This window comes from Gavia stellata, chromosome 5 (assembly GCF_030936135.1).
Source record: "Gavia stellata isolate bGavSte3 chromosome 5, bGavSte3.hap2, whole genome shotgun sequence".
NCBI lineage: Eukaryota > Metazoa > Chordata > Aves > Gaviiformes > Gaviidae > Gavia > Gavia stellata.
In genome coordinates this window covers 45,561,439-45,586,407 of record NC_082598.1, presented here as the reverse complement: position 1 = coordinate 45,586,407, position 24,969 = coordinate 45,561,439, and the positions used below count along the sequence as shown (strand labels likewise).

The 24,969-nt window shown below is 36.3% G+C and overlaps 1 protein-coding gene across 3 annotated transcripts in view; it reads right to left on the bottom strand.

Moving 5' to 3' along the window:
- The window catches only part of FSTL5 (follistatin like 5), a 300,770-nt gene that overhangs the window by 132,432 nt on the left and 143,369 nt on the right, over positions 1 to 24,969 (bottom strand). For all 3 annotated transcript variants that reach the window (XM_059817815.1, XM_059817816.1, XM_059817817.1), the window contains exons 4-5: positions 24,177 to 24,373; positions 8,478 to 8,598 (exon numbers count right to left, since the gene is read on the bottom strand). In XM_059817815.1, the coding sequence (XP_059673798.1) occupies positions 8,478 to 8,598; positions 24,177 to 24,373 (318 nt within the window). The remainder of the gene's footprint in view (positions 1 to 8,477; positions 8,599 to 24,176; positions 24,374 to 24,969) is intronic.

The window sequence follows — 24,969 nt, the reverse complement described above, 5'->3', positions numbered from 1 at the left end:
TATGGAAGCACAATATTAAAGAGAAAAAAAAAATACCAAACTCAAGAGCTATGGAGGAATACTACAGTAAAACTTGAAATTGTGCTATTATGTTTTGGAAATGAAGTTAGTAATGAAATTTCCTGAAATAAGAACACTTTACCAGAACCTAATTCACCATGAACAATGGAGTGAATTAAAAGGGTCTCTTCTCCAGCATATTTCTTTGCGATGGAGACATTTTTGAGCTAATTTTTCCTTATTGTATGTAATGGATATTTGAGGGAATTCAATCAAAAAAGTTTCCCAATATACTGTAATACACTTTTCTATAACACTAAGGTCTACAGAAAAGGTCACAAGCTTTTGCAATTTTTTTTTTTTTTTATTAACCCCATTTACAGCATTTCCAAAGTACTTCCATATAACCTAGGTGCAAAACTGTGTCTTCAGATTCTCTTTTTATAGTGTAAATGTCAGATATGCTTAGGAAATCCAGGTATCTCAGGAATTACTAAAAGCCTTTTAGACTCTTCTTCTGACTGTAATAATTTTTCTATTTTTATTTAGCCAGATGTGAGAACAAAACCAAAGCAAGCAAAGCAAGATGAGTTATCAAAAAAAAGCCCAAACCAAAAACCTGACAGCCTTCTTTTGGGAAACCTTGTTCCTTTGGACTCTATAGTATGAAACATGTTCTAAATTTTTGAATAAAAATACTTAGTAACACTTTTCTAAAGTGAACATTAGTGCTTGATATTTAAGAATCACCAGTAAACTCAACCTTGTATGGAGCATAAAGTAACACAAAGCAGCTCAAAACATCCTCCAAAAAAAAACCCCAAAACTGATTCTTGTGCAGAAAAGGCATCTTATTCATTCAGTCTTTATCTGAAATACTTAAATTATCTTATTGATCAAAACACCCCCTTTTGATGACTTGGGGCTGTGATTTAGAACCACCTTTTCTTTCCTTTTTTTTCTGTTTCTTAAGTGCAACTGACAAATGACCACTGAGTCTTACCACGTTACAGCAAAGTTCCCTCAGATTTCAAGTTAGCAGTGCTTCTAGTAGAGTTTTTTAATTTTCCAAATATTTTATTATTTAAATTTAATACTGAACTAATAAACCATTTACTTCAGCATGCAGTAATGATCTGCTTTTATTAAATGGGTTTTAAATTGGTGCATTCAGCTGTATGGAAAATAAAACAACTATCCAGGCACATAAGGAAATACCTGAGACGCAGTTTTGAACATTTTACCCATGTCTTAAATTCAGACTAATACACTCTGGTTTTTGTAAGAGGAAAAGGATTTCTCTATGCTGTTTCAAGAATTCAAATACTAAATATGATTTCAGTTCTTTGTATAGGAAAGGTAACTCGTATTGAGATGTAATATAATGATAATATTGAAAACTATTTTAGAAATTATGCTTAAAATGAGTATTTATTATTGGCTAACAGTGTTTATAGACAGTTACTCTGGAAGTTGAAATTGGTGACCAATTTTAACTATGAAATCCAGATAAAGAGGTAATGCAATGGGTGCAAAGGAAACAAGTAATGCAATGGTTATTGAGGCTTTCTTACTAAATAATATTTTATGAGCCTATTAATATTCATTATAGTTCCAGAAGAGTAATTCTGCCTTGAAGAAGAGATACTTAATGTTCTTGCTTGTGGATTAGCTAGTGATTGTCTCCTTTAATGCACAGTCATTACTCCTTATGTTCTGATAGTATTTTCTCTTTCCTCTTTTTTTTTTCCCCCCCCTCCCCCGTTATGGAGAAAGAGTGATTCCTTTAAAATTGTTAATAAAGGAAACTGTGATTATAAATTATTATTTTAAATTTGCCATGAAATGTTCCTTACAATATCTAGATAAAGGTGTTTGTGGATGTTGGAACATCAGTCATAGCCTAATATTACAGGTGCACTGCTTTGCAAAGATGAAAATATTTTCAGAATTAGCAACATAACAAAATAGTTGCAACAATGCTGTAACTCACCACAGATAACTGATTCCTGAGAAACAACTAATAGATTAATTACTGAGGGATTTTGCTAACCATAACCAGACATGTAAAATTGCTTGGCATTCATTTTTCCCTTAACATTCTCCATAGCATTGAAATAAGCTCACTGAAAAGCATGTAAGACTTCATTCTCAGGCATTTTGAGCCAATAACAAATATTATGCAAGTCAGTCTCTACCAATCCCCTTGTCTGAAACAACGATACTATAACTAAGATGTTTCCAATCTTCATTCTCTGCAATGCTGTATTTCACAGTGCTACCTCTAATAACCTTCATCACTGAACCGAGCAAAAGCTCCCAGGTAAATGCACTGATGGGACTAGAGGTCAGCAGAACTCAAGGTTCATAAACAAGAACTCTTAGTTTCCTCATTATTTCCTGATAGCCAAACACCTTGTGAAATATTTGTTTCATCTACTCATGCAAACCTAACGTACCCTTAAATTTGTTACTTGATTCCCCCAAAACATGAAGAAAAAACCTTTGCCACCTGGCCTTAGCAAAAGGTCAAATTCTAAATTTACAGAACTGCAACTCATTTATTTAGCATCACAATGTAATCATGTTTTATTAGTACTCCATTTCCAGATACCTGGCCTTAGGAAACAACAGCTTATTCACGCTTAAATGTGATGGGTTCATTTTGACACTTTATCCAGTTCCTAAGTTACTCAAGTCAGTGCAAGCATTCTATGGCCTAGGAGAGGCAGTAGCAGGGCTACATAAAATGACAAATATGTACAATATCTCTTCTTGCAGTACCTTGATAAAATCTTTCATTTTGTGTTTATCCAGAAGGAAGGCAAAAATCAGGCAAAATTTTAAAAGACTAAAAAACTTCAGCTGCATACTATTTAAGTATTATTAAATGTTTTGAAAGTATGCTATAAAGAAGGTATGTTAAAATCAGTTATCTCCTCCATTGATCCAGACCTGAACAGGCAAAATACACAAACAGCTTAGCATTTCTCAGAGGACTTCTATGTTGTCAATCAGCAACACTTAAGATTTTTTTTTTTTAAAAGGGCCCTTTTTACTCAGAGACCTTTTTTTAGAAATATTTTCATTTTTTTTAATTAAAAAACCCCAACAAAACACCACCACCAAAAAAAAAAACAACCCACAAAAAACCACACAGTCTTACTGGAGAAGCAGCAAATAAACCCATTTATCATCATTTGGAAATCACTTGGCATCAAAGTGTATTGACTTAGTGGCATGTGAGAAATTTCAGGCATACTACTTCAATCCATGAAGCAATATTTAATACCTTAAATATTTACTTGTTTGAAATGATCTGTTTAAAATTCTGCCTACTCAACAGAAAAGGTTGTATTCTCTTCCAGCTGAGAATCTCTAGATTGAAAATACATGTAGGACAGGTAGGAATTTGAAAGATAGATTAGGTTGAGCAGAAAAATATTACCACTAAGTCCAATAGCTCCTACTCAGTATGATGTTAACTGGTATTTTCAGAGGTTAGTGCTGAAATATAATAACCTCTGGAACAATCTAATACACACTAGATGTTGTTGAAAAGGAATTAATGGTAGCAGGAGACAGAATAATATCTCTTCCTCCCTCAGAAAATCTTTCCTCTACTATTTGTTAACCTGTTTTGCTATTGAAGACTCATCATAGTTATAAAGCTCTGACTCACATTCCACACTAAATACAATATTTGGGACCTCATACTGAAGTCGTTGGAAGTATAAATTCAGTAAGTATTTTTTGAGTTAGGCTTTGTGGACTTGAGGATAACTTACAGAAGCCAATGGGAAGTCTCATTTATTTCAATGAATAATTAACTATAGATTTTATATTTAGATTGTTTTGTTGTTAAATTGTGTCTATTTTGCTTTGGAAATAACAATACACATTTCAAAAAATGATTTTTGAACATGCGCCTGTAATAATTGCATTTGACAAATTAAAATAGAAGTAAAGCTATCATAATGAAAGCACTGATGTTTTAGAATAATCTTTGAGGACTGAGAGAATCTCATAAGTAAGCATATGCGATCATAATGAGCCCTGTATTTATGGGGACTTCTTGCCGCTTGCCTTTCCACATGACTCAAGACACAACAAAGCACCGAGTTTGACAATCATATTAGGAAGCGGCCTCACATTTCCTCCTAAAAGCTAAGCCCAGAGATAAGTTCTGTAATTTCAGCCCAGATCAACTTCTGTAATAGCCGCTGTTACTGTAGGTTTATATATCATTTCATACAAATACCTTCAGCAATAAGGAGTGCTTGAAATCGAACCTGGTATCTGTGGCCTGAATGACATTTCAAAACTGAAGGTACTTTCAAATATGTAAAGCAATAGCATGTACAGTAACAATACATGATCCTGAGTAACAGCTGCACAACAGATTAGATATTGTTAATAGTGGTGCGTGGTACCTGAAAGCACAAGTAGTTCCAGTGAAACTATAAAGCATCACTAATAGAAGGGACTATAAAATTAGGCCATATTTTGTTTTGGCTAGCTAATTCTTTCTGACAATTTCTTGTACATCTAGTGGTAATTTTTACACTCATGCCTTCCATGGCCCCTTTTTTGAGCATAAGGTAACATCAAAAATAGTTCAACACTAACAACAGAAAACGATTCTGAAAGATACTGCTTTTTGTTTTCTTCGTTGTATGCAGGATGTCATTAGTTACATAGAGCATTTAGTTCTATTATTTACAATAAGCTTGTTATTTGTATTTGTTGTATTCAGTCAGTTCTATTCATAAATGTCCAAATTAGCATCATTCTTTCTACTGCAGTCACAAAGGGAAGTGCCTACATATACATCTGCATTTGCTGAGTGATCAAACAGAATGATTTATAACTATTTACTTGCTTGTGGTATGCCTTGAGGTTTTGCAACCCAACATGAAGGCCACCTGAAGAACCTGCTTTGAAACTTCATTTTAGATGGTAACTTTAAAGTTACTTTAAAAAGGAACTCATTAGAGTTACAGAAACAAGAAAAAAAAACCAAACAGACAACTTTGAATTCTGTGCAGCAGTTTTGAATAGGATCAATTTCTCCAGCACTGCAAACCCAAATTTTCTCCACTGCCATTCTGAGTGAGTAAATGTCAGTAACTCTTGTTCCAGCAGCTGGGCAGACGAACTTTAATGAGGAGACTTCAACAGTTCTCAAATCCACCACTCTGCTGCTATTAGGGATAGAGGCAAATCCACTGGAAGTAGCAGGTATTAAATTCAGATTAGGTTCTAAATGTAGATGAAAAAGGTGAAGATAAAAGAATGAAAAAATGGTGACAAACACACTGTCAAGCTCAATGGACAGAGGAGTGTGTGAGGGGTCAAAAATTCTACAAGCATTTTTTATTTAAAATAACAGTTATAGCTTTTAAACTTATTTAAATAACAAGTAAGACCATAATATTTTAGAAGGTGGTCTCCTGCAAATACTATTACTCAGTTATAATCTTTCACTCATTACATACTTATGAAAAGTATTTTAAAAAAAAATCCTTCCTATTTTGGTTTTGATTCATTCTTCATGTTTGAACGTGTCCAAGCTGGTGAAAAATAATCTTCCATGCTGTACAAAATTGTAATTTCATAATTATAATATATCATTACAATACAACATAATTATAACTTTGGAATGCAAAACTGAAATTATTAAATACTTAAAGAAAATTCCGGTAAAAAAAGCAGTTTTATTTCTGATTGGAATAAATTGGAATAAATAAATATTTTTCCTATTTAACTTTATTGAAGAAAATTAAAATGTTTAGTTCTATCGTAGGTTGATGCTTAAATGAGGAGATACTTATGTGTGGAATGGTGTGTGGAAGATGTGACATGAGTGCTTCTTGTGTATATTTCCTTACATGGACCTGGTTCCCTGTCTATATTAATTCTCTGGATCATGGTAAATCCAGATGAGCCATTACTAGCAACAGGTCACAGGCTTTGCCTTAAGCAAACAACACAAGCCTCTGGACTGGGGCTGTCACATTTGCTTTGCCTGGGGTTGGCTTGGCTTGGCTTGGCTTGTGTGGAGAGCTTGGTTTCAGCTTGAGGTCAAGCTTATTTAGCCGTAAGAGCAGTAGTCAAATGACCAAGTGGCTATCATTTAATTTGTCTTGGTTTTGCTTAGCTTAGTATACTTTTATAGCATTATGTAATATTTGTTAATGCTATTGACATAGATCAGAACGACTGAATTCAAACTCTCTTGAGATCAACTGCAACAGAACTAGAGTTAATCCTCAAATTTATTTCAAGATTATTTGTTTTGCTGTAATTACAGAGACTAATGGTATGTCACATTCCTTTAGCCTATTGGGCACACAACGTACAATAAACTAGTACCTTCTTTTAGGTTTCATTTTTAAACAATGTAATGAATATGTAGACTGTTAAAAAAACATACACAGAAGAATGAATTTTGCTCTAGAAATCATCTTCAAAGATACCCTTATAGTTTTAAATAGGGTCTTCTCCAATATTGTATTGCAACAAAAAAAAATCTAAATAATTCCTAACTTTATGTAATGTAATGTTTCATTATCATTCATATTGAGGCAACGCTTAACATACCATATGGAAATTATCTTCATTATTCAAAACTCCATTAAAAATACACAACAAAAAGCTATCCTTACGTCTGGAGTTTTACAACTACGCAAAACAGTCCCGCAGAGGCACATCAAAATCTTATTTGGAAGAACAATGTTATGCTTTCATTAATACACAGTTTCAGTGTTTGCAAACAGCATGCTAATGCTTTAAAGATGTCTTTAACCTTCTTGGATTACTATACATCCTACCTGCTTCCATATGTATTTCCACATCTATGCATATAATCAAGACCTACATGTACAACATCTATTCATATAATCGTAGATAATGCATGGGTACGTTTCTACAGATGCTATTTAATTCTGTATGATTTGGTAAGTCAGACTTGTATCACAACTTTTAATAAAGAAATGAAGGTATTTCCTAGTGTTTTGCTGGTACAGATGAATTAATTTATCTCACTGCCACAAAGTCCTAATATCTCCCATTCTCTCCCTTCCCCCCTTATTTCTTGGCTGTACTCTCACTTCTTCTGCAGGAGTTATGGTTTGACCCTTCACTTACTCAATTCAGGTCACCCAACTGGCACAAAATAAGCGGGATTGGGGGTGGGATGTGGAGGGTGAATATTTTTCTGCTAATTTAGTAAGTGACTCAGAGGAGAGACCATGAGTGTCAGGACACTGCAAGAAAGGCAGTCAGATAACGTCAGGAAGCAGGATCAAGGTTTTTTTAGGAACAGTAAGCCATTCGTTCAACTAAGTAGTATCACGCAATCACACTTTCTGAAAGACTTCCAGGGAAATAAAAATAGAGTTCAATGGGCAAAACTAGGAAACTTTTGGCCTGTCTTTCTTGATGATTAATTTCATGTTTATTCTTATTGCTTTCCATGCAGCCATTTTTTTGCTAATATCCATTCATCACTTTTTAGCTTTAAACTCTGTAAATAGTTTTGGACCTTTTTTCATCCGACATCATCTAAAGTGGGTGACAGCTATTAGTTGTCCAAAGATATAGCACAAGAAGACTAAAGCAACAGGCTATAATAACTCAAAATGAAGATATATTAATGCACTAATCAATACATAATCAAACTGTAATTATAGGAAGAGCTGAGCACAAACTTGATTCTGCTATGCTGCCAGGTTGCTGAATGTGGAGCAACAGCTATTGAAACCAAAGTCAGATTTCAAGATTCTGTCTTATAGTTGAGGTAGATAAGAGTGAAAATCATCAGTTCTGATCTGGATATAAAAAAATATATGGATGTATCTTTTATTGCATGTAACATACCATATAAAAGCTCTCAACATCCTTCTTCTTTCTGCTACTCGCTACCATGTTGACCCATACCCCAGGGGTTTGGTCAAGATGTTCGTATGTACTGTACACATTTGTCCCCAGTCACCTTTGGCATTCAGAGAACAAACACCTGGCAAAACTACACCACAAATCTGTATCTCCATCCGAGTCCTGCGAAGACATAAGGCACCTAATAGAAGCGGTGGGTTTGCCACAAATGGTCTTATCAGCACTCATAAATACAGGGTGAGGGGACGCGTTCTAGCTTTTTCAGTTCTATTGATTATTTCTTGACCATACTACTTCCCACTTGTGCCGCAACACAAACTTATCAATGCATGTTGGCAGTAAGAAAGATTATCTATTAATTCTCTCTTACCCAAATCCCTCAGAAATCTGGACACTAAATGGATCACATTGATTTCCTCTAAGAAGTTCTCTTCTATGTCATAACTGTTAAATTGTACTCATTAAGTAGAGCATCAGGATGTATCAAGATTTAAAAATAAAAAAATACCATTTTAGAAAAACAAAGCAAAAGAGAGAAAAGAAAACTGAACAAAGAACAGGCTAATCTTTGTACTTACGAAAAGCTCTATAGAATTCTTCCAGAGCTAGGTGCTTGTCACTATTATAATCATCATATTTCAGCAAATCGAAGAGAGAGCAGTCAGACAGATCCTTGCCAAGCTCATCCCGTTTTATTACCTGACAAGAAAATTATAACCATGAAATTACATTTGAGCTCTTAGAGTTCTCTGGTATAATTAATTGTTTCTAATAATCATTTAATAGATCATTTTAAGGTTGCTGTGGGGCAATGAACTACAACTATGTAAAGTCAGGGATTTTCAGTTACTTTGTAATTATTTATTGCAGTTTTAAAAGTTAATACCTTTAGGACAGACTCATTGAGATCACACCGAAGTTTTTAGACTATATAGAGAATATATAATTGGGATAGAGAGAAGCACTATAAAGACATTGTGAATGTTAAAGCTGATTTTACTTTACATGTATAGGAATAGCGATTAAGAAACATTCAAATATACTTGAAATAGTAATTTCCCAAGTACACATGATGTAATGTCTTTCTCCTCTCAGACTAATTCTTAATGACGAAAACCAAATTCAGACATTTTCAAAAATAACTAAAATAAATTCCTATTACCCTACTAATTATATCAACTTCTTACAGGCTTTTGACAAGCCTATTATCTTCCCAAACACCTGTTACAGAAGTAGCTGACCTGAAAAGTCTCCTGTTTCTCAATGTTCTCAATTGTAAATAGATAATAATTAATACCTGTTAGATTTTAACTCCAATGAACTTCTCCCACATAAATATTCTTTAATTTGTGCACCATTTTGTTTTAAAGTCTCTATATGTTGTAGACATCTACCTCGATTCCATCCAAAGAATTTTTAAGATGTTGATAACCACAAATATTCAGAAATTTCATCTTACATGGTGCATGTATTAAAAACAGTAACACATAACTGAAAGAACCAAACCTAATACAAACCTTGTTCTAATGTTGCACAATTCAAAGATTTGTACCAGGCACAGAAAAAATGAATACAACTATAGTTATTTCCTTTGCAAAATAATTACTCTGCCTACCCTCCACCTATCTCCAAAAATAACTGCAAAAACATTACATTGCTATTATTGTATGATAGCTTCTGAAAAACCGGGGATACAGATGCTTTTGTGTTTGAGTTGCTCTGCAAAGGAATCAGCAGGAATAGAAAGGAATGCAGTTATTATTCATGTAAACAGAAAATTTCTAAACAAATATTAGAGAATAAAAGGAGCATTAGATCAAAGAGACAGGACACAAACATTTTATCCTACTAGAAGTAATCTTCTATGTATCAATATGAAAGCATTATAAAAGATAATATCTTTGTTAGTACATTAGAACCTATGTAAACTACTCACAAAGATCACTACAAAACCAGCTTTAGCTATTATTAATTAAAGATACATACTACGCTACCTGAATATTAGTGCTAGCTACTTCTCATACTTTAAACTGAATTAAGAAAACATGAAATTATGTAAATCTTACAACTAGTACATAAAGGACAAAAATGTAGCCTGGGAAAAATAACTCTAAGCCCACTGTATTTACACAAGTAGTACTAAAGATGTAACAGTATGTATTGAAAACTTCACTCTAGAAGAAATCTCTGATATTTCAAGGCCATGAAATGTTCTTAAAATCATAGCTGGTTCATTAAAAAGGAACATTTACGGTGAGAAGCATTGTTCCTTTGCTTGTTTTTCATAAAAGGTGGTCTGAAGTAGTTTAAAACACTTGTTCCCGCTAGCTTCAATTGTACAAACAAGGATTAGACTTTACACCTAAGGTGGTGCAATAAAACCTTTGTTAAAGCCCACCAACACCTGCCACTATAGTACCACATTTTTAATTGCATATTAGTGTTCTCAGCTTCAATCCTTTGAATTGAAATCTGTCTTATGATGCTTGTCATTTATAATTGGTTAATTTTATTTAAAATAAAAATAATTTTAAAAAATTAGCCAGAATGATTGAGGTATTTCCAAGAATGATGCTATGGACAGGTATGATTTATTTTCCTGGCAATTATTTAATTTTCCTCTTCAGTATATTCATAATTTTGATTACAGATATAAGATTAAATGTTTATTTATATATAGACATCTTTATGCTGGCGATATACTTTGGGGTTCTTTGGAAAATTCACTCAGTTGTGATAAATCCTCCAAAAATGTCCATGAGGGCAGATTTTAGAAAGTACAGAAGTGATTTCTAATCATGCTTAATCTTAATTATCTGTGATTTGCTGCTAAAAGAGTTGTTCCAATTTTTACCCAATAGGAATTCTCTTGTGTTGGATCTAGCCATCTCCTGACTCTGCAGTATGATCTGTGGATCAGATCAATTCTCTGATACAAAGCAAAATTAGTCTTTGTGGAGGTTTTGGTTGGTTGGTTTGTTTTTTCTCTTGAAGGGGTGAGGGATTAATATTCTATCACAAGAGGTACAACTCAGAAGAGGTATTAGGGTGTGGGGATTTGGATTTTGAAAAATTACCTGCTTCTGTAGCAGCCTGCAGTTAGATCAGATCAACTGTGATATGAAATTACAACCTATGTAAGAGTCTAGCAAAGCGAAGCTGACTACTTACCAAGACATTAGCCAACAGAGAAGTCATTTAGCAATTTATGTTATCATCAAGTGTTTTAAAGTCATCAGGATCAAACTGCCTCGTTCACAAGAGTCCATAAGGCTGAGGAGACCTTTTTCTTGTTGACATTACCTTTTAGCAGATCTTCACATATCAGTGAAATTCCATAAGGTGGGACATAGAACAACACAATGCAAATATTCAAATGGGGCAAGAAAAATTTTCAGTATTGGCTTGAGAAATAAACAGTGGAATTCAGAGATAAAGACTGAATATTTTTTGTGGTTTTAAATGTTGTCACGATGTGATATTTTAACACCATCTTCTAAGAAATACAGCCTGTCAGACAACCCCATTTTTCATTTTCTTTTACTTAGGTAAGGGATTTAGTTTACAAAGGCAGCTTGCTAAACATAAGAGCTTCTTGTAGGTATTTTTAATTTCACACTCTACAACATTACAAAAGAAAAACACTACTATGCAGTATCAATAAGGCATATACTGCCTGAATAATAATATCAGTAATTACAAAACCTGAAAACATAGATGTCAGTAAGGAATCATCAACAGCTGCAACAATCCAGTGGGATTTTGAAAGTCTGGGGTCTCATCCCAATCCTTTTTGGTAATTTAAAAATAAATATAAAAAGAAAATTGGCAGATGATATAGACCGTTGAGGTGAATAATAATGAGGAGAACAGGGCAGCATATGGAATGAAATAGATCACATGGTTGGATGTTTTCAGGGAAAGGATCTGTGTTTTCACAGAGCCAAACGTAAGGTCAGTCATCTAAAAATAAGAACCTAGACCAATGAGGATAAATGGGCCCCGGAAAGCATTTTATCTGAAAAAGAGGCAGGATTTGCTGTGGATAAGGAAGTCTCATAAATTCCAGGGTCATTCTGTAGCCTAAGCAAGCAGTATATTTTTTTTGAAGTGTAACAGGGTAACTGGGGATAGAAAGGCAATGGTAGGACTGATATTGAAACACAACATTCAGTTTTGACTTGCACATACTAAAACTTAATGTTGAGAAACTAGAAGGGAACGTCTCAAGTTAGAAAGGATCCATAAAAGTAATCAGAAGACTGCTGAAGATACTTTACATTAAGACAACTGAGAAAAATCAATCTTCATAGGTTTTGGGGTGGGGTTTTGGGGGGTTATTTGTTTTTTTAAAAGGATACTAAAAATTGACCATATCACATTCCATAGGTGCTTTAACAGGGGGAAAAAATAAACATGGATGCTTCAATTTGGCAAACAAAAGTTAATAAGACAGGAAAAATGAAAAACACCTCTGAAACCAAAAAAGAAAAGCTACAGGAACAATTAACTTTGAAGCCTAGGACTCTTAAGTTCTCCTTGATGTTTTCAAATCAAAGCTGCACACTTCATTATAGACCTTTTTTGCTTCAGCCAAAAGCAAGACATTGCCGGTTTTTAATTAAAAGTGTAGGACAAATAGAACAAAATTCCATGTCTATGATACACAAGTTAGATTAGATGGTGGTGTATCATAGATGATCTAACATTGTGCCTTAAATTTTAAATTCTATTAATCTCTGTCCATGAAGGAGAGAAAAGTAACATTCAAGGAAACTGATTCTTGAGCCAATTCTTTAAATCCAGCCTCCTTGGATAAACTAAACAGACAGTAATTAGTTAGGGAGGCAGGATAGAAACAGGCAAAATTTTTTAGTGAGTCACATGATAGAAACAAAATTCTTACTATACAAGTTAAAGCCTGATTAAGATGATGTGTGGTGGGTTGACCCTAGCTGAATGCCAGGTGCCCACCAAAGCCACTCTATCACTCCCCTTCCTCAGCTGGACAGGGGAGAGAAAAAGGTAATGAAAGGCTCATGGGTCGAGATAAGGACAGGGAGACATCACTCACCAATTACTGTCATGGGCAAAACAGACTCGACTTGGGGAAATTAGTTTAATTTATAACCAAACAAATCAGAGCGGGATAATAAGAAATAGAACCAAATCTTAAAATCACCTTCCCCTCATCCCTCCCTTCTTCCCCAGCTCAACTTGACTCCCAATTTTCTCTACCTCCTCCCCCCGAGCAGCACAGGGGGACGGGGAATGGGGGTTAGGGTCAGTTCATCAAACGTTGTCTCTGCCAATCCTTCCTCCTCACACTCTTCCCCTGCTCCAGTGTGGGGTCCCTCCCACAGGAGACAGTTCTCCACGAAATTCTCCAACGTGGGTCCTTTCCATGGGCTGCAGTTCTTCACAAACTGCTCCAGCGTGGGTCCTTTCCACATGCTGCAGTCCTTCAGGAACAGACTGCTCCAGTGGGGTCACAACTCCTACCAGCAAACCTGCTCCAGTGTGGGCTTCTCTCTCCACAGGTCCTGCCAGGGCCTGCTCCAGCACCAGCTTCCCATGGGGTCACACAGCCTCCTTCGGGTACATCCACCTGCTCCAACGTGGGGCCCTCCAGGGGCTGCAGGTGGATATCTGCTCCAGCGTGGCCCTCCATGGGCTGCAGGGGTAGAGCCTGCCTCACCATGGTCTTCACCAGGGGCTGCAGGGGAATCTCTGCTCCGGCGCCTGGAGCACCTCCTCCCCCTCCTTCTTCACTGACCTCGGTGTCTGCAGAGCTGTTTCGCTCATGTATTCTCACTCCTCTCTCCCCTGGCTGCCACTGTGCAGTTTTTTGTTCCTCTTAACTATGTTATCCCAGAGGCGCTACCACCATCGCTGATGGGCTCAGCATTGGCCCGTGGTGGGTCCGTCTTGGAGCCGACTGGCATTGGCTGTGTCAAACATAGGAGAAGGTCCTAGCAGCTTCTCACAGAAGCCACCCCACTACCAAAACCTTGCCATACAAACCCAATACAGACGATCTGAACAATTTTATGATTGTGCCATACAAGTCATACATGGCATTATTTGATTTCAGACTTCTGAGATGAAAATCCATACCAGAGAATGTTCACAAATATTTATGCTCACAAATTTGAATTTACATTTCCATAAAGACAATGAAGTATTTACTTTCCATATCATGAACAGGTAAAAGGAAGACATACAGCAAAATTGCTGCTCTGTTTGTGGCTCATTGTGAAACTCCATAAATACTGAAAACTTAAAAACTTATCTAAATTTTCAAATCAAATACAGCTTTTCTAAACTATGAACGTTATCCCTGAGAATTGAATGCTCTCTGAAACACGGAGGATGGTTTTGTATTATTTGGAAAATACTGTATTTTTTAAAGAGATAGCATACCATTGTTTATTTCTCATGAAACAGCATACTGTTAGCTAAGTCCAAAACCTCTCAGGGATTTAGTCAGTACTACTCCAAATTTTAGGAGACTGGGAAAGATAATCTGATTAAAAAAGACAAATTGTATGTCAGAATAGATTGCTTCATTCATTTCAATTTGATTTCTGACATTCACAAAAGTCTGCAGATGTTATGAAACTAGATCACAAATAACAGAACATTTCCTTTATCAGTGGACCTTAAAAAATTTTGTCAGTCAGTGGTTTTTTACTTGCCTGTGATTGATGGTCTCTATGTACTTCCCAAAGAAAATGCTACAGAAATACAACTACAAACAAAAAATTCCTTTACAGCAAATATGGTGGTTGAGTTAATATGTGTTCATCTTTCCTAAAAGCAAGTATCTCATCACAACAGTATCACTCAGTACTTGATTTAGAGTACATCAAACACTGTGGGAATTGTGCTCCCAATTAATTCTGACTACATGAGGGGGTTTAATTACCTTGTTTAACCATCTTCCACACCAGTATAACTTTGTGGAAATTAAAAGAATTACGCATGTATGAAATCAAATTAATAATAAAGATTGGTAAATTGTTCCTTGCTTTAACTTCTCTTAACCCAGTTAAATCAGTATTCTTCTTACAGCGTATCAGCATGTTCTGTAGGGCAGCAACACGATCCTTTATTTGGTGTCTACAGTGCAGCATCACCTTCGGGAATTTGAGGTAAAGTGAGTAAAGATATGGGACTTCTGCATCACAGAATGGGTCATGACACAGAGATCTGAACTGGTAAACCCACACGGAGTGACATGTAAAGACATGGACTCATTTTCAGTTAAGGGTATTATCTGAATACTGTCCCATACTAATTGAGTTACACCGCTCAGCTATGAGGTTTCTCTCTGTAAACTACTCCAATGAGAATCACGCTTCCCTGCCTTTCCACTTCCACACTTAGGAGAGGGAAGACATAATCTGACTCAGAAGATGTAAATGCGTCCTTAGATGTCTGCAACTATAATGCTGAAGTTGTAGATGTCAAGCCCACAATATAGGGCCAGAACAGCTATTAGGACCACATAGATGGCATGGATCAAATTCTGCACCTCGGAACGAGACCAAAAACTACCAGCACCCTGAGCCTGTGGCTTTGGAGCTAACCAACAGAAAACAATGTTGACATGAGCGCAAACAAAATCCTGCACCATTATACCTTGCGTCCACTTTCAGTTAGCACCAGCCCTTGGACCTACCCAGGAAATGAAGCTGGGTCCAGCTTCCTTCACAGCCTGTTGCTGTGTTTTAAAGGATACTGTATCATAGGACAGAATTTAAGAATCATTGAGCCAGAGAGAAGTAACTGAAGCAGCACAACTCTTGGCCTAACCTCAAGGTCACTGAGTAGAGAAAGGGGTATCCTAGGTAATCCCAGCTTCAGAAACTGTTTGTTCTATATTTTGCATTAGCCAATCACTAGACTGTGCCCTCGCAATCTGGAGTCTAAGGTCTTCTTGTTTAAAAACATTTCTTCTCAGATTTTAGGCATGGACTTTGCTCCTAGCCAGAAACTGAGAAATTCATAGCTGCAAGATCATCTAGCAATTAGATTTCTCAATGCTTACACACCTCTGAGGGTGCTAAATGCTCCATTTGGACTGAAGAAAAGGCTTCAAGCTGTGTACCCAGGTATATGAAATAGTCACATGTTGCAAATATATACGCAAGGGTATTAATCTAATACCTAGATATAGGGTAAAATAAATCTCATTTTAAAAGCTATGGAAAGCCCTTTTTTTCCTTACATGCCACTCCAGTAGCTAAGTAACTAAATTCTAAGCCAGAGAGTAACTGAATTATCCATTATGCAAGAAAATAATGGAAAGTGCTCCTACTTGATAAAAGCAGAGGCAGCAAACACAGATCAAGATGTTATGGTTTAGTACTATGATCACAGTGTTTGTAAGCTATGTCTCACTACTAATCCCTAAAAAGTTCTCTCTTCTTTTCCCCAATTTTAAAGTTTCACGTAGGATTCTTATTATTATTTTGAATCTAGAGTTGAATATAGTGCATGTTCAGTTTTTCTTAGATTAGTGATAGTAACAATAGACAATACAACCTAAATAATAAGGTAACCCTAATTAATAGGCAGAAAATAAATAGAACTATAGCTTAACAGGCAAAATATGCTTCTGCCCATGCCACATGTAGGAAACACCAAAGCTGATTAAAAATTCAAAAAGAGGAGATAGGCTTACTACCCCTTCTCTCAGTTTCAAGTCCTCCAAATAACACATAGTAATACCACTGATAAGATGCAAAATCAAGTCATAAAGGTAAAAATTTAAAGGCCAGGGCTCCACAAAGCATTTTGATCAGAGTTTGAGAAACCAGTGCTCACAGAAAAGATGCAATTTACATTAGTTGTAGCTGTGCAAACAAGTGCCATAAAGTATCTGCTAGCATGAAGTGCAACAGTATTATCATTAATAAAGTAATAAAACCAGAAGAAGTTATTTTTTTTTTCTTTCATATCTCAGTGGCACAATGTAGGGAACACAGTTTAGGAATCTTAGTCTCTAAAGAAAAAGATGGAGCCATAATTCAGGCCAAGTTGTCGCATTAAAAAGACACACATTTGTTTTCAATACACAAACAAGCAATAGTTTGTTAGCAAATATAATAACTGACAGTGATTGAAGCAAATCTGAGAGAAAATAACTTAAAGAATAAACAACAGGAAGAAGCTAATTAAAATGTTATCTTACCTGTACATTTAGCAGCAATTAATGCTCTACTCAACAAACCAATTAAATGTATAATTCCTTCAGGTTACATTTTTTTAGGATAATATATAGTAACCAAGCCATTTATAGATACAGCTCTACTCATCTACAGAGAGTGTATTCTTCTAAGGCATATTCCTGAGAGTTACAGATAAGTACACATACCTACACATAGCCATAAAGACAACAGTACTTAATTTCCTACTTAAAATTCATTTCTTTTTTAGTACATTTTACATTAGAACTTTTGAATTGATGCTTGATGTAAAGATGCTGTATATACATACAGACACCCACACCCCAACCTTGTGTATTTATCTACAAACACATATGGATATGTAACACTGTTCAAAGGTTCACTACACTTTATGAGAAATATGTATTTCTGATATCACCTGTAATTGAAACATATTAAACTGATATGTGAAAATAGCATATTTAATCTTACAGTAGTTCCCATAACTTCCACTTATCATTCCTTGAAACAGTGACAAATTTAGCACAGTTTCCTGAGAGTGAGTGGTTCATTTGGCTGTTTCTTAATTGGTTTTGTTTGGTCTTACTAACTGAAATTAAATGACACTGAGAAAACATCAAAATAAAATGCAGAAGTAAGGATGAGTTTTTATAAAAATGCGATATATTTTCATTTTGTCCTATGTTAACCTGGTAAATAACAGAAATATATCCAGGTATTTGAAATTACAGATATTAGTTCATAATAATTAGTTCATAATTAGTGCTAAATTCTTTCTTTGACTCCAGAAAATCAATCATTAAAAAACAGGAAAGGAAGAGGAAAAATTATTATTATAATATATTCAACTTGCTTTCAGACTACATCACTTTCCTTTTCTATAAAATTTTGCTTTCTTAGCTCACTAGTATAAGAAATAAATAGAAGGAAACAGCTCTTAAGTCTAACCAAGTATAGAGTATTTCACTTTCACACACAGAAGGAACCTGAATTTCACTGTTGAGCAAGATGAAGTATTCTTAGAGCTTATGTATCTTTCACTGATGGTAACCAGAGAAGGCTTACTGTTTACAAAACCGCAATTCCACCATACAGAAATAACTGCATTCATCACTGGAAAAAACACATTTTATTCCCATGTCTCCCTGTAAGACTTCTGATATTTTTTCCCTTCTATACAGCAACAACAACATAGAGTAATCAAGCAGTCTACAGTGATAGAAACACTGATATTCCATCACTAAATGAATTAAATTCCAGTTTATTTTTGCATAAGGTAGAAGACAATAGATAAACAAGTGAGTCTCTTAACCGAATATTCATAGCCAACCAGAAGAATCAATTACCTTCCTTTATTTTGTATTCATTTAAATTCTTCCAAAGTGCTTTACAGAATCACAGAATCACTACGGTTAGAAAACACCTGTAAGATCACCAAGTCCAACCACCAACCCAACACCACCATGCCCACGAAACCATGTGCCGCAATGCCACGTCCACACGTTCCTTGAACACCTCCAGTAAGGGTGACTCCACCACCTCCCTGGGCAGCCTGTTCCAGTGCTTCGCCACTCTCTCAGTAAAGAAATTTTTCCTAATATCCAGCCTAAAGCTCCCCTGGTGCAACTTGAGGTTGTTTCTTCTTGTCTTCTTGTCTTCTTCTAGTCACTTGGGAGAAGACACTTTTTTTGTTTTGCTTTGTTTAAAAACAAAACAAAACAAACCCTCCAAGGAACCACCCCACTTTACTAGAAATCTTGCAGATAATGTTGCATTTAGGTTAGACCAGAGGTGATGAAGATCACAGAATCACAGAATCAGTACGGTTGGAAAAGACCTGTAAGATCATCGAGTCCAACCTGGGGGGGGGGGAGAAAAAAAAAAAAAAAAAAAAAAAAACCACAAAAAAAAAAAAACACAACACAACCACAAAAAACCCACGCCACACAACAACAATAACAAGCCACAACCCACCCAACACCACACAGCACCATGTCCATCAAGCTACATCCCACAATGCCACATCCACACGCTCCTTGAATACCTCCAGGGAGGGTGACTCTACCACCTCCCTGGGCAGCCTATTCCAGTGTTTCACCACTCTCTCAGTGAAGAACTTTTTCCTAATGTCTAGCCTGAACCTCCCCTGTCGCAACTTGAGGCCATTTCCTCTAGTCCTGTCACTAGTCACTTGGGAGAAGAGACCAACACCCACCTCTCTGCAACCTCCTTTCAGGTAGTTGTAGAGAGCGATAAGGTCTCCCCTCAGCCTCCTCTTCTCCAGGCTAAACAACCCCAGCTCGCTCAGCCGCTCCTCATAAGACTTGTGTTCCAGACCCCTCACCAGCTTCGTCGCCCTTCTCTGGACACGCTCCAGCACCTCAATGTCCTTCTTGTAGTGAGGGGCCCAAAACTGAACACAGAATTGGAGCTGCGGCCTCACCAGAGCCGAGTACAGGGGCACGATCACCTCCCTGCTCCTGCTGGCCACACCATTTCTGATGCAAGCCAGGATGGCATTGGCCTTCTTGGCCACCTGGGCACACTGCTGGCTCATATTCAGCCGGCTGTCAATCAACACCCCCAGGTCCTTCTCTGCAGGGGAACTTTCCAGCCACTCATCCCCAAGCCTGTAGCGTTGCCTGGGGTTGTTGTGGCCGAAGTGTAGAACCCGGCACTTGGCCTTATTGAACTTCATCCGGTTGGCCTCAGCCCATCGATCCAGCCTGTCCAGATCCCTCTGCAGAGCCTTCCTACCCTCAAGCAGATCAACACTCCCTCCCAACTTGGTGTCATCTGCAAACTTGCTGAGGGAGCACTCTATCCCCTCATCCAGATCATCAATGAAGATATTAAACAAGACCGGTCCCAAAACCGAGCCCTGGGGGACTCCGCTTGTGACCGGCCGCCAGCTGGATTTCACCCCATTCACCACAACCCTCTGGGCTCGGCCATCCAGCCAGTTTTTTACCCAGCGAAGAGTGTACCTGTCTAAACCACAGGCCGCCAGCTTCTCTAGGAGAATGCTGTGGGGAACAGTGTCAAAGGCTTTGCTGAAGTCCAGGTAGACAACATCAACAGCCTTCCCCTCATCCACTAGGCGGGTCACCTGGTCATAGAAGGAGATCAGGTTGGTCAAGCAGGACCTGCCTTTCATGAACCCGTGCTGGCTTGGCCTGATCCCTTGGGTAACCTGCACGTGTCCCGTGAGCGCCCTCAAGATGAGCCTCTCCATAACCTTCCCCGGCACCGAGGTCAGGCTGACAGGCCTGTAGTTCCCCGGATCCTCCTTCCGACCCTTCTTGTAGATGGGCGTCACGTTGGCAAGCCTCCAGTCATCCGGGACCTCCCCCGTTGACCAGGACTGTTGATAAATGATGGAGAGCGGCTTGGCAAGCTCTTCCGCCAGTTCCCTCAGCACCCTTGGGTGGATGCCATCAGGCCCCATAGACTTATGAGTGTCCAGGTGGCATAGCAGGTCGTTAACTGCTTCCTCCTGGATCATGGGGAGCCTATTTTGCCCTCCATCCCTGTCATCCAGCTCAGGGGGATGATGAATATTCTGCCTATTTCATAGCCCACCCTTTTGGAAGGGTGGATACTCTTTCTGATTAGTACCTACCTCTCAAAACAGAGTGGTCTAAAAGATTAACTTCATCAGTAAGTGCTTTCAAAAATCAAGCCACATGTGACTTGCCAATATAGGATTTGGAAACTAGAACATTAAATGAGTTAGGCTAAGCAGTGAAAGCAGTCAAGTCAGAGAAGAATTTATATGGGCAAAAAAATGTTCACTTAGCCTGCATGGAGCTACATAATCCCACCGCTTTTCTATCTTCATTGCAGACTACCTTGTCTGACATTTACACTGTGTAATGGAGTTATAATTATTTTTGAACTGTAATTCTGCATTATACAACAAAGCCATGAAAAAAGTTACACCCAGATGCCAGAATTGTTCAAATAAAATAAAAAAAATAACCTGCCATTTTTTAATTTATTGTTATAATACCAGAAATATTTTTTTTTTAAACTTTCTCACTGTTTTAAATAGCTTTTTTAATAAAAAGCACTATGTATGCTTTTTCTGGAGAGGAATATTTGTTTCTCTTGCATCAAGATGCAAATGCAAGAACCTTATGATTTCTGATCCAAAATACATCAATAAAAACTGGAGTGTTGTATCACCATTTCCAACCTCCAACTGATTCATTTTTATTTTTCATTAGGTAGGATGACTATATGGACACCTATGAGATAATAAAATGCAATCCAAGAGCCTGATTGCACTCATTGCACAGGAAGATTGAGGAGATGTAAAATTTAAGATGCACTAAAAACTGAAGTTCAGTATTCATGCAAACATAAATTAACTTCAGGAGTCCGTGTTGTTTTCCACAACAAATACATTATTTTTCATATTCCCTTAATATGATTAAATTTAAAATGCAGACAGGCACTTTTATTTATGACAGGTCTGCAGATTTTGGCTGTATTGTGGGCACAACTTAGAAAAATTCTCCTAATCCTGAGAACATTTTCAAAAGTACAATAATGTCTCCCATTCAGCCCTGGGGAAGTTCAAAAGACCTTGCTAACACTCTTCCACCACCCCTTCCCCCTCAATAATCACATTCTCAAGAAAGTTAATGGGCCCAGCATTCTCTAGGGGCAGGGACCTCTCTCACATCATGAATCAATACCTTCTAGATAGTGTATTCAAGATGAGGTCATTTTGTTTCTTTTCTCTTACTACAGCAATTCCAATTTTTAGAAATACTGATAGCTATCATATACACTAAGGGCAGAAGAGAGCAAGAGTCTAATCCCACCTTGCAAAACAGTCTTGATTTATCAAGCTTTTATGTTCAACAAGAACAAAAAATATTCATTGGTCTAAACCACAGGAGGATGAAAAACGTGTCAAGTTTTCAACAATCAAAGATAATACTCTGAAAAACAATGCATTTCATTTTAAGATACTGCTCTAAGTTCTTTAAATTTGTCACCTTGTTTTAAGTCTTCAGAGAGAACTGAGTCATAAAGTTGGTTTGTTTTCAGTAAATATGCAGGCTAAAATCTTCCTCCCTCAGATGAAGGCAAAGATTTACAAATATTGAGATTATATAGAAGATGGGTTCTTAACTGCAAAGTGGTACACTATTCTGTGTTTTGCAAAGGCGATTCAGTGTTTCCTTTCATCATATGAAAGAGAGACAGGTTCTCAGCTGAAGCTTCTGCTATCAAAAAGGCTTCATGAGAAACAGGTATAGCTTCTCTTTTTTTCTTCTCTGTTCAAACTGACTAAAGAATGATTTCTGAGAGCAACAGGTTAGTTCCTTGTGACTCTTGCAAAACATACAATAACAAACAACACAGCACTAACAATTAACTTATTTTATGTTATTCTTTAGATTGAATTATTTGATGTTTCTGCAATGAATTTTAGCAAAAACACAAAGCACCATGTTTGGGTTTTAAGGCTGTTTGATCTGTTTCCATATTTGTGAAAAAGGATTAACTTTACAGTTGCCATTCCAAGTTCATTTTTATAAAAAAAATATATATGTGGGAAATGTATGTATAGAAAATTTGAAAACACCATAATGGAAGAATTTTTTCTTTATTAATATTTAAGCTATGTTTGACAGAAAGAAACAAAGGAAAGAGGAAAAGTATATGTGTAGCAACTGAACAGAGAAGAACTGTTTATTTATACAAACCTGGAAATTCTGCAAAGTATTTTTGATACTGACCTTCAGCACTAGTACTTTAGTCCTGCTTCTCTAATGAAAAAAGCATGATTCACTGGTAATTAAATGATGGAATTGTAGTGGTGAGAGTATTCCACTATTTTCCAGTAGTTATGAGAGGGCTATGGCAACATAGTCAAGCTATTTTCAAGTGGTAAAATAAAGAAGGATTTAAAATTCAGTTCCCTTAGATTGCAACTAATATACTAATTACTATCACATTGTTTCAAGTGTTAGTGATACATATATCTATAAGCATTAAATATAAATTGCACATATATATCTTTGACTCCTATGCATTTTATGTATTCACATAGTATATTCATATAAAAAGTATTATTTGTAAAATATATATGGGCACCAAATTCCCTTGAAAGCTGAAGGTCTGAAAGAGTCTAAAAAACAGCAGGATAACCCAATCTTATAAAGTACATAAAGTACATAAAATTAATATTTAATTGTTTTTTTGAAACATATAATTTATTATTATTATTTGGAATTATAACTATATTTGCATGCAGCCTCTGGTCCTGGAAATTGCCACTAAGACTTTGTAAGTCAACTGTATGGAAATGATAACTCCAGCCTAACACCTTACGTATTACATATTCACTTGTAAATATTTCTCAACACTGCCACGCAACTTAAACCATAGGATAATGATCAACAGTGGCATCTAACAAATCTTACTTTTCTTTAATTTTTAAGTGGCTGCCTAGTATTAGACTAATTAATATAGCTCAGCCATGATTAGGTTTCTCAAACAGGGACTTCTACATTATCTAGTAAATGAAAGTACATTTGCCATAACAACACTCTTTAATAGAGTTAACCCTTCTAGGTAGATTAAAGCTAGTGCTGTCATGCCTACCAGAGCAGCAATTATTGGTTTAGATCTGTAATTAGTTAGAAGATTGCTGTTTAGAGTTTCCAAGACTACTTCTGTACTTCTCCAGCCCTAACTCGTATAAAGCAATAATACTTGTGTAGTATTACAGAAGTGATCTAAAATATCATTTTAATCATTTTCATCTTCTAAAATACATCTATACAGTTGGACTTTACGATAGCACACTGTGGATAATAAAACAACTCATGGTCAAAGCAACCTATAGTGTTCTAACCCCCTAAGGCACATTGAAAAGCATTGTCTTTAAATTTCTGAATAATCCAGCTTTTCCGAAATTCTTGAATGAAGTTTTCGATCTCAGAGACTCACATATATTTTCTAAAGTCAAAGCATCCTAAGACATAATATTCCATGTGTGTAAATCCTGACAAAGACAACTGAATAGCTACTGTGCTAACAGAAACAAAATCCAAATCTTACCTGAGATAATTCAGTAGTGTCCACAAGGCCATTGTTGTCTGAATCAAAATAATTAAACATTTGATCTACAAGAAGTTTCTTTAAAGCCATTTTCTCATCAACGGTTTTATCTTTTGATTGTGCAATGTATCTCTGATTTTGGAGATCCAGTAACATATTTTTCACTTTGGTGTATTCAGTAGGTTTGCATTTATCCCCTGAAAAGAAAATACACAACACAAGATTATTCTGAATTTGATTGCCTATTAAGAGTTAAAAAGTAAATTTAAAAAAAAAATAATTGAAAAGCAGACAGCATTAGCTTCTTGTAATACCAACAGGGTTGCTTTATGAGGTAAGGAATTTGTTCTGTAGTAGTAAGAGCCATTTCATTTCCTTGCCTGGTCTTCAGATTAAGGCCAAAAAATTACTGCACTTTTAGATACCTTCTGTAGACAATTTTTTCTGTTTATGGAAGCTAAGCAAAGTTTTAAAAGTTTCCAAGCCTGTACTTTTTTCATTTAGCTCATTCTGGAAAGGTGCATCTGAAGATTTTTTAAAATGTTACCTTTAGTAAAACATTTTGAATAAACATTCATAAAGTGAATACTGCAATGTAATATAGGCAGTAAAACCTGCAAATATGAGAGAAAATGATACATTACGGAGAATATATTTCATAATAATATTTGACTTCAGAAAGTAGAAATTACACTTGAGTGCTCATAAGCTAGCTCTGGACATACCAAACTTATTTGAACAAGAGAAGGTAGGATTGCCAGAGGAAGAGAAAGGGTATCTTTGACAAGATCTA